Source organism: Ruditapes philippinarum, unplaced genomic scaffold (assembly GCF_026571515.1).
Source record: "Ruditapes philippinarum isolate M1 unplaced genomic scaffold, ASM2657151v2 ctg7421_1_1_1_1, whole genome shotgun sequence".
Taxonomy (NCBI): Eukaryota; Metazoa; Mollusca; class Bivalvia; order Venerida; family Veneridae; genus Ruditapes; species Ruditapes philippinarum.
This window is the reverse complement of record NW_026854398.1, coordinates 78,892-89,756: the sequence shown is the minus strand read 5'-3', so window position 1 is coordinate 89,756 and position 10,865 is coordinate 78,892. Positions and strand designations below refer to the sequence as shown.

Below are 10,865 nucleotides of genomic sequence, written 5' to 3'. Positions count from 1 at the left end.
ACGATTTAAATTATTATAATTATTTTAACTCTGAAGCAAAACCTATATGAAGAAAATAAACCAAAAAGCCATTTTTATCTTGGTGAAAAGAGCCCAATGCAAAAATTATCCAAAATAAAAACTATACAAATTCATTTGAATAGATGTATTGGGAAGTACATACAACGATAAAGGTACATTCGCCGTGAGTTTAATCGTGCGAATGAAAAAACGAAAGATGAAAAAATGCGGTATTAAAAATTTAAACGGTATCCAATATTTTGGAGTTCGTTATAAAAGTGTAATTTTGTGTACTATTAAACTAAATTGGGACTAAGAAATGAGTTCCTTATAAGCGATAATTCCTTATAACCGTATTAGCTATAACCATATATATTTTTATATTAAATAAAGAAGGTCAAAATTCGGGCCAAAATAAATTGTTCCCTATAACCGGAAGTTCGCTATAACCGTGTTCACTATAAACGAAGATTACTGTAATATCAATATGATATGAGCTGTGTCACAACAAAACCAACATAATGGGTTTGCGACCAGCATGGATCCAGACCAGCCTGCGCATCTGCACAATCTGATCAGGATCCATGCTGTTGGCTTACCAACCCTATTACAAGTAGAGAAACTGATAGCGAACAGCATGGATCCATCCTGATCAGACTGCGCGGATGCTCAGGCTGATCTGGATCCATGCTGGTCGCAAACGCACTCTGTTGGTTTTGTTGTGACGCGGCTCATATCAAGCCTTTAAAAACATGATCATATCTCATGTATGTATCATAATGATGTCTTCAACATCATTATAACAACAGAATATTAACTTTGATATCAAAATGCATAAATATAATGATATGAAAAACAATATCAACATTATATCAACTATGGTTACACAAATGGCCTGTTCCATTGGGAAAATGGAAGAGCTACCAGAATTAGAAGAGTTCTTCAGGACTGTTTGATTGGTCACCTTGAACACCCCTTTATTTTCAGAAGTTCTTCTATCTATTCTACCTAGTTGACGTGGAAAAAGTCATGTGCTCAAACAGCAAGGCTAACAAGGAATAGTGAGTAAAATAAAACATTTTAATACTGCAGTTGTTTACATTTTTACTTTCTTCTGATTAAGAAAACTAATATTTTATCACAATTCAAGCAAAAAGTCATTTGGACGCAATTTTGAAATGGCTGCCAAAAATTCAATTGGCCTTCTTTTCTGAGGTCTTCTTGTATGCCAATTTTCTTCCCAGAAGAGCCCAATCCAAAACTGTATTAGGACTATTATATTTTTGAAAGTTTTTTTTACTTTTTCAGACTTAAGAACTTAAAAGATAATCAAACATGCCAATATAAGAAATTACAAATAAACTCATTTATGCCTACTGCAATGAACCTTCCGGTAGCCATGCCTCTGTTTAAACAACCGTCCAGTTATTAATATTTAACTAAGTATAAGATCAGCATCTTTTAAAGCATTAAAAATCCCATACCTTTATAAAAAGAAATCAGCCTAAACATAAATGTTTAGTGTCAAACCATTTCAATTACAGACATGCTTTGATTTTTCTGTGCATGCTTAATTGAATGCACTTGATTCAACAAAGCAACAACTTTGATTAACCAAGGGCTAAATAATAAAAGCTTTTTCTTAAAGTCCTGGTCCTAGACAATATAAAGTTTGGTCATGACATTTTTAAAAATCCCACACAGCAATTATACATTTTGATTCTGGTCCAGTTCAATTTAAGGTTTGCTTAGATTAATTTAAGTCTCAAATAGCCAGTAAAAGATGTCCTGAACCAAATTATCAGCAAAACGCCTGTTCAAAATCAATGAGAAACATCTGTTTGCGACAATAATTTAGAAACTAGGAAATAATGCAGCAAAAGAGATAGATCTACTGAAAAAGTAAGTTTTGGTGATCAACTTTCAATATGGTTTGTTATCTTTTAATACAGCAGAACATCTCTAAACCATTTTTATCAATTTAAACCTTCATATAGGGCTGGGATCATTATAATTCAATGACAATGATAAGTCTACTATTCTTAATCATTCACAAGCTAAATTTATATAATGGACTAATCCTGTTTTGAATCTGGAACAGTCCATTACTAGTTTAAGGAATTCCAACATGAAAATGTTAAAATTTTAACATCTTATGGTGTAGAGTCTAGGTCAAACTGTGCAGATATGCAGATAGGGCATTAACCAGGGGTTTAAAAACTGTAAAAGGTCAAAGTTCGCACAATTTCCTGGGGTAAGAGAGGCCCTGCTTACAACTGAATAAAACATAAAGGTTAATATCTGTTTAATCACAAACTAATACCTAATACAGTGAACTATCATCTTAAACTCATTACTAATAAAATAGGATTTTGTTGTAGCATACCTTTCATTTTTGATCCTCCTACGGCTATCAGGGGAGATAAATCTTACATCGTGATCATGTGAATCACTGGATTCTCCCGACACAGAGCTAGAGTACTTACTCACGGAGCGTTCTGTAACAGAAAATGTATCGCATTGCGGGTACATAAGCTCAATTATTATAGTCAACAGTTAACCTACTTAATTTCTTAAAGATCCTGTAACTCAATTTTGTTATGGTTTTATATCATAAATATAATGCTTAAATGAAGATTTATCAATATTGTAAGTTCCAAAAAGCATTATTTTATAAAAATATTACCAAATTTACATTTCATGTTAATAAAGGAAGGTAATTAAAAATTCATTTTCTATAAAGTCTAAGGAAAGTTTTTCAATAAGAAATAAATGCATATATTTTAATGATTACATAGAAGAATGTGAACTAATATTTGCAGTACATATTTTACAGTCATATTCTTAGATGTTTGAAAATTGTTTTAGAAGCATAATTATATACCTACATAAAAATTCCCTTAAGTTTGGTTACAACCTTACATATAACTACAACAAATAAGCTTGTCATCCTTTCAATTAAGTCCATTTCGTGTGATTTTTTATTTTCAAAATACACAAAAATTTTCAAGTAAAAACATGAATTGTACATCATATATAATAATATTTTACTACTTTCAAAATACATTGTATATAATTTTCTAAATTCAAGAACCTCCATGAAGAATGAAAATTATGCAAAAAATGACATAAAATAATTATGCAAATAAATGACAAAAAATAAGGGATTGAAAATCATATTTTCAGCATATTTTGACATGTTACAGAGTATTAAAGTGAAGAATTAAAGTGCATTATTACATATTTTGTAAAATCACTTTATTTGTTAACTTGAAAACTTTTTACCAATGATTTTTATAGGATCATTTTCATAGGATCATTTTTTAAATTTTCATACAAATTAACATAAATTTGGAGGGGTACACTACTGTTTAGTCAAATAATTCCACTGACTCATAATGTATACTTACCAAATTTTTCTGTAATACTCGGTACATGATCAAGTGGTATATGGATCAAACGTTTACGCGGCATAGCTTTCTCTCTGTCTCCTGAACATGATGAGGCCCTATAACATAAAATATCATGAAATATTCTTTAACTTGCTATAGTAATTAAGGCATGGACTTACATTATATATGTTGTATCACATTAAAATTTGAAAATTCAAACTATATGAATGTATGTTTGTATGTTACAAAGTAAAAAGTTAAATAAAACATAAAATGTCTTTCGATTTGAAAAATTTTGGTCCACATTGTTTCAATTAGACAGTCTGTGACACATAATTTCAACAGACTTTATTTCTAGGGTTGGATACCGATAACCGGTACTTAGATCGTACCGAATACCGTTTCATAATTTACCGGTACAGACCGTTTCAAAAAGTACTGGTATTTTTAACGGTATTTTCAAAATTAAAAGCAAAGAATATTTACAAAAAAACAAAGTAAAATGAATAAAATTAACGATTATTTACGTCAATAATATCACAAAAAGAATGCAAAATGGCCATGGTCCGAAATGTCCGTAGTGCAAGTCAAGGGAGATCACTACCGAGTGCACGTGGTAGCGGCGATATTCGTATTTACAAAAACCATTATAATAACATGCTGCATAAATTCAAATACTTGATACAGCATTTGTTGATCACTTTATGATGTATTATTCCGTTTTTATTCCAAAAATTATTGTTACTTGCTATTAAACATGTCTGCAATATTCATTAAAACATTCGAATTTTATACATGTCGTCGCTGATGTCAACAATATTATGGTGGGGTCACGATCAAAGCGGTCTCCGGTCTGGGCACATTTCACTTCTAAGGAAGGAGGTGGTGTTTGCATTTATTGCCAAACGTTTTGCCTTGGGAAAAGTTGAAATACCAGTAATTTAATAAAACACCTGAGACTGAAACACAATTTACAACTGAAACAATGTACTCTATTTGACTCGTTGAAGCCGAAGACTGCTCAAGGAATATAGAATATAGTAAGCAATTTCACAAAGAAGCTTGAATATAATTTTTACTTCATTATAAAACAAATCAAAATAAAATACCTATAGCAATAATGAATACATAATGAATAGGGCTGCTCAAACATACACTTACAAGTATCGAGTATCGGTATCGATAAAATACCGTATCGTTTCACGAGTATCGGTATCGTATCGTATCGTTTCGTTTTTAACGATATCCAACCCTATTAATTTCATTCGGACTGTTTTACAGTATGAAAAACATTTTGTTCTATTTCAATGAGACACATAATTATTATTATAATTTATATATACAAATGTTTTTCGGATTAAAATCCTATCTTTATTAGGTGTATAAAAAGTATTAGTCAACTTTGAAATATGAAAACTCTGGTCACATGGAAACAGGGTTTCTACTAGGCATTTTTATTTAAGAGTCCCAGGGACTCGTGCTCATAAAATATGAGGGTCCCAGAGAAAAATATGAGGGTCCTAATCATTTATTACTTTAAAAGTAAGGTGTTACTTATATATATTGTCTAGGTTTAATTCTTTACATTTATATACATTGTTCAACTACATATGCATTTTTATTGACCTTGTTAAATAAAATAAAAAATATAAACCATTTATTATTTATTGTTACTTTTTATTTTTTCATTTCTTTCATTTGGCTGAATGTTTGTGCAACTTGCATAAAGTCAAGATCTTTCACATCTGGTCCGACTATAATTTTATCAATTGTTTAACTGCATATACGTCTTGATGACGGACAAATGTATCTACTATTTTGGAAGTTCAAACATCCATTTTCTGAGGCAAATGGATTACATTTTATGTTTGAGACGCAACGGCTGCATTTCATATCCGTGGTCGTCTCGTTTTGGACGAGCCATGGGTAAGTTAACTTAGCCACTTTTCATTAAAATTGGGGGAGCAGCCGACATGTTTTACGAATTATTTATAACAAAAAACGCATAGACTGGGACGCTTTTTTAAGGTCGACTAAATTCTAGTGTGCGCCGTTTTTTTTCCGTATTAAACTGTAATTAATTGAAAGAAAGATAACTCTGCTTTATTCAATATAAGAACCCGTCTACCAAATTACGTCATTTCCTTTAAAGAAGCATTTACGGAGGAAAATTTAATTTGCGTCCCCATGGACGCACACTTAGAGTAACTGAGGGTCCTAGGTTACTATTTTTGCGTCAAGGACGCAGGAAATGTGTGTCAATAGAAACCCTGTGGAAATATGCCATTACTGTGGGATTAGTGATGATGTGAAATTAGTGATGTTGACTATACTACCACTCTCCATTAACCGCAATCTGCATGAGTGAATTTCATGAAATCTGTAAAAATTGTACCAGGTATGGTATGGTGTTGGTGCTAAGGTAAAGCAGGGTCTTTGAAAGACCCTGGGTAAAGGGTTTTGAATAAGCATGCAAAAGGTAGTAAGTTATTAATAGTACTCTGATACAAGAAAGGAAGACTTATCAAATAATTAATTTTCAATCATTAAATAAAACTCAAACAAACAAAAAATGCAGACATTGCATCAACTTTATTGCACTTAAAGCAAAGCATATTTAATACTTTAATCAACATAATTAGTTTTAATTTTAGTTAAAGATTGTATTTTTTATTATCAATTATTCTTTTACATTGAATATACATGTATATAAACTAAGCTGTAAGTCAAATAGTCAATTTTAAGAACTGACCATTATCAAATTTAATTATATAAATATGAAATTGAATTTTTCAACCAAAGCCTGGTCAGATTGCATGGACAAAGCCGTAAATGGCTTATCATTTTCAACACTATATACCCATATATATACCCATAAAGTTGTTATTATCATACAAAGTATCATAAAGTCATTGGTTGCTTGTGGGATCATATTGTGCTATGTAATGTATACATAGCTGTTTATGTTGATTACCATTTTAAAGATTTTGTGTAACTTAAAAACTTATCTTTTCATCTGTTCTGAACTTGACAGTATCATTATGAATTAATCAATGCAAGTGGACTGACATTTACTGTAACTTGTACTGTAATATGCCGTGTTCCTTGCAATGACTTAATTCAATTTAATCATTAAATGAACTTATTATACCTCCATCTTTTCCCTGTTAATTTTTCAGATATTTTATCTTTCTCTAATTTGCTGCTAGCTTCTTCACCCTCTTGTATAAGATACATAGTATGAGATCTTGGTCTTGCATGATCTTCAGATGAACTGTTAGTTTTACTTTCATGCACGATATTTGTTAATTGATGGGCCCCATTTTCATTATCCATACTTATTTGTCCGGGGACTACCACACTTTCTAACCTTTCCTCCAAATCATGCTTATGCTTGTGACGCTTCCAAATGTGAAACATATAATTTGTATCCCTATGTGTGCCATCTAGAGAAATGTTTGACAGAAAATTCTTAGCAGCCAACCGTCGAACAGACGATTTTTTCTGATGTTTCATACTCGCAGCAGCCATTTTGACACGTAAGCTTGAATAAAATTACGGGTCTCCCTATTTACCGACAAGAACCGTCAGGAACCGACAAGAACCGACAAGAGCCTATATATGACAAATAAACAAGTACAGATGTATTTTTATGATTGTTAAACATGCAGGGCATATATATATTTCATATTTGATAATTTTTTTCTTGTTAATTTATAGAAAATTAAATATATGCGTACCGACAAGAAAAATTCGAGTGCAACGCGTACTGTTACTGTTACGTTGACACCGACAAGAAAGATTTGTTATTTTCAATATGATATAAATAATATAATAAGTTGCAAAAGTTGTGGTCAGAGTATCTTATAAACATGTTTCAACCTTATTTCTAGTCATAAAATAGTTTTTCATGACATTGCATGAATGTATATGCAACCGACAAGAAAAAACCAGGGATCATGCTTACCGACAAGAAATTGAGAACGAGCTGTAGTTTCGATGTAGAACATGTTTATAATCTTTTTTTTGTAACTAAATAACTTTCATATTTAATATTGAATGCATTTAAGAAAATAATATTTGTGTTTATTCCTTTAATTATAAAAATATATTTAACAAATCGGTTACCGACAAGAAAAAAACAGGGATCATGCGTAATGAAGATTTACCGACAAGAAATTGAGAACGAGCTGTAGTGTAGAAAGAACATGTATATAATCTTTTTTTGTAATTAAATAACTTTTAAGACATTAAACTTTCATATTTAATGCATATAAGAAAAAAATATCTGTGTTTATTCCTTTAATTATAAAAATATATTTAACAAATCGATTACCGACAAGAAAAAAACAGGGATCATGCGTAATGAAGATTTACCGACAAGAAATTGAGAAAGAGCTGTAGTGTAGATGTAGAACATGTATATAATCTTTTTTTGTAATTAAATAACTTTTAAGACATTAAACTTTCATATTTAATGCATATAAGAAAAAAATATCTGTGTTTATTCCTTTAATTTTAAAAATATATTTAACATATCGATTACCGACAAGAAAAAGCAAGGATCATGCGTAATGAAGATTTACCGACAAGAAATTGAGAACGAGCTGTAGTGTAGAAAGAACAAGTATATAATCTTTTTTTGTATTTTTGAAGAAAATTGATGATGTATTTGTTAATGAAAAAACATTGAAACCTATTTCGACCCCTCCACGGGTCTCATCAGGTGGTGGTTCATTTCTCCACTAGAAGTAAAGAAATAAACAGATATCCCCACTATAGGTTTTAATATTTTATTATCATAATCATATTTCTGCATTTAACTTACGAGCAGTTACGCCACGCCAGAGGTTACAGAAATTTTTAAAACTTTTTTTAAAAATTTAAAATTATTTACATAAGTCACAGCACTGCTTTTAACTTACGGGCTTTTGGGCCGCGCCAGAGGTTGCAGAAATGTGAAAGTTCATGTACACAAGTTATGTACACAAACACAACACTGCATTAAACTTACGGGCAGTTACGCCGCGCCAGAGGTTGCAGAGATGTTTACAAAACAAATCATAACATCAAAATAAATAATAATTCTACGTAATTGTCAACACTGCTTTAAACTTACGGGCTTTTACGTCGCGCCAGAGGTTACAGTGATAACCAAATTTTGTCGGTTGTCAAATTAGTTCTAGTCCACATAATTTGAATTGGCTCTTTTTTTGCAGACTTCGTACCGAGAGGATAAAATGTTTGATTCAAAAGACCTACTGTTTTGTCCAAAATTCCATTCTTTGGTGGGTAGACCGACTGTATTGGTATTCCAATGACCGATGTTGCGGCAAGTATAGACCAAACAGATGAAAATTTATAATTTTGAGCAATATCAACGCAATCTTGATGTATGTCTGGGGCAACGCAACTCAAATTGCGGTAGTTTTTCTTGTATATATTCATGTTTTCATTCAATTCAATGCATGTTCTAACTCTGATTTCAGTTGCCAAATTTTCATGCCCAAAGAGTGCCACAGAAATTGCAACAAACAGTTCCCGTCGCCAGTGACGAAAATAGGCGATTTTAACGGGATTTCAGAACAGACAGACTCAAGTATTTGCGTTGATACTTTATCTACAGCATAATCAGAACAAAATGTGATATCGGTACGCTCAGACAATGGTTCCATATTGACTTTTCTCATCAAAATTTTTTCAACTTTCAAACCATCACCCAAAACACCAGAAGTTGCATACTTTCCGAGTCTATCTAAAGATTTCTTATAATCAAATTCCCCATTTTTGTATGAACAACTAAAGCAATGAAATTCACATGAATTTGCATCGGTAAGTGTTGCCAAATTTGCTTTAGTAAGTTTTTGACATCTGATATGAAACCATTTATCACAAGAATCACAAGCAACAACAGACTTTACACAGTTTTTGCCACAATCACCACAAGGATAAGCCATCCTGAAGAAAAAAGAGCCTCAATTAAACAATGAAAAAAAATAATATTCTTACAAAATATTTAAGAGATTAAATAAAATAAGGTTTAAGAAATATGTATTTCTTCCTTTTTATTTTTAGTTTATTTTGAATCGACTGTGTAAAACTATTATGTATATATAAATGACAAAGGTAATATAAATCTCTCACCAAATTCTGTGTGCAAGCAAATATCGCAGTGTTTCAGCTAGACTGAGAACCACAATTGTGATAAACTTTTCTTTCGTTGCTACTTTTTATATACATCTTTCTTTCACAGCTTTTCATTTCGAAATTGTTTTCGCACCTTTTCACCCCAAGCGTTTGCTATGAACAAGCGCAATACACGCTTAAAGTTTTCACAGCTTTGATTAAATTAAATCGCTCAAAGCTAACTGAGTGAGAAACACACGCGCACAAGCTTTAATTGAGTAATATCAATCAATTTTGTTTGAGCAATCGATTTTTTAATTTGTACTTGGAAAAATATTTATTTTTATTTTATGCCCTGAATATGGTATATGTATATATGTTAATAAATTAATTGAATTTATTTAATGTTTTCGTCCATTATTTTATTTTATTTCGTATATTCTTGTTGCATGCTTTACCGGTGTACTTGTGTAAATATTGTAAATGGATTATAATTGGATAATTTAAATGTCAGGTATGTAAAACTTTATATATGAAATAGATTATGATACATTTATGAAATACTATTATTTTAAACAACTATAACTGATCACTTTCATTCAATATGTTATATCTTCGTATACATTATGACTCTTTAAAGAAAACATGAAGCATGATAATATTTCTTGTCGGTACTGTAGGCATGAAAACATTTCTTGTCGGTTGACATGAACACATTTCTTGTCGGTACAGAAATATTGTCTAAATGCAGAATATTTTGTAATCAATGACAACTACAATGTTTTAAATTATTTATTGAATATAGGCTGACAATAAATCATTTGAACACATTTAAAAACCTACTCCATTGCTAGCAATAATTAATGAAACTTTCTTGTCGGTAGCCGCGAATATTCTCATAAGGTCATTCATTAATGATGATATTCTTAATTGAATTAGAAAACATTTAACATAATAATTATTATTTATAATACAAAATAATCTTAATAAAAATAAATTATGATTAAACACTTATTATACACAAATTCTTAATGTAATATCAATGATAGGAAGATGGCCGATTTCTTGACGGTGAGAAACAGAGACTGACTTCTTGTCGGTATAGATATTTGCCTATAAACATGGTTCAGAAAGGATTTATTATGTTTTTTATGTAAAAAATATTAGGAATTGTTATTATTAAATGATAACTAAGTGAAATTAATTCGTATTTTCCCATTTTTACTTCTTGTCGGTTCTTGTCGGTTCCTGACGGTTCTTGTCGGTAATTAGGGAGACCGTAAAATTACAGTTTGTAGAATATGTTCTGTGGAAATTACCGATCCGGACACTTTTTGAACATTTTTC

At 30.9% G+C, this 10,865-nt stretch overlaps 1 protein-coding gene across 1 annotated transcript; it reads right to left on the bottom strand.

The window, feature by feature from the left end:
- Window positions 1-2,245: 2,245 nt before the first annotated feature.
- LOC132740043 (uncharacterized) lies at window positions 2,246-6,936 on the bottom strand. The gene is made up of 3 exons (XM_060727898.1): window positions 6,544-6,936; window positions 3,411-3,508; window positions 2,246-2,498 (listed from the first exon to the last, which is right to left on the bottom strand). The coding sequence occupies exons 1-3, from the start codon at window positions 6,921-6,923 to the stop codon at window positions 2,317-2,319; spliced, it is 660 nt and encodes a 219-aa protein (XP_060583881.1). The 5' UTR covers window positions 6,924-6,936; the 3' UTR covers window positions 2,246-2,316.
- Window positions 6,937-10,865: the final 3,929 nt, after the last annotated feature.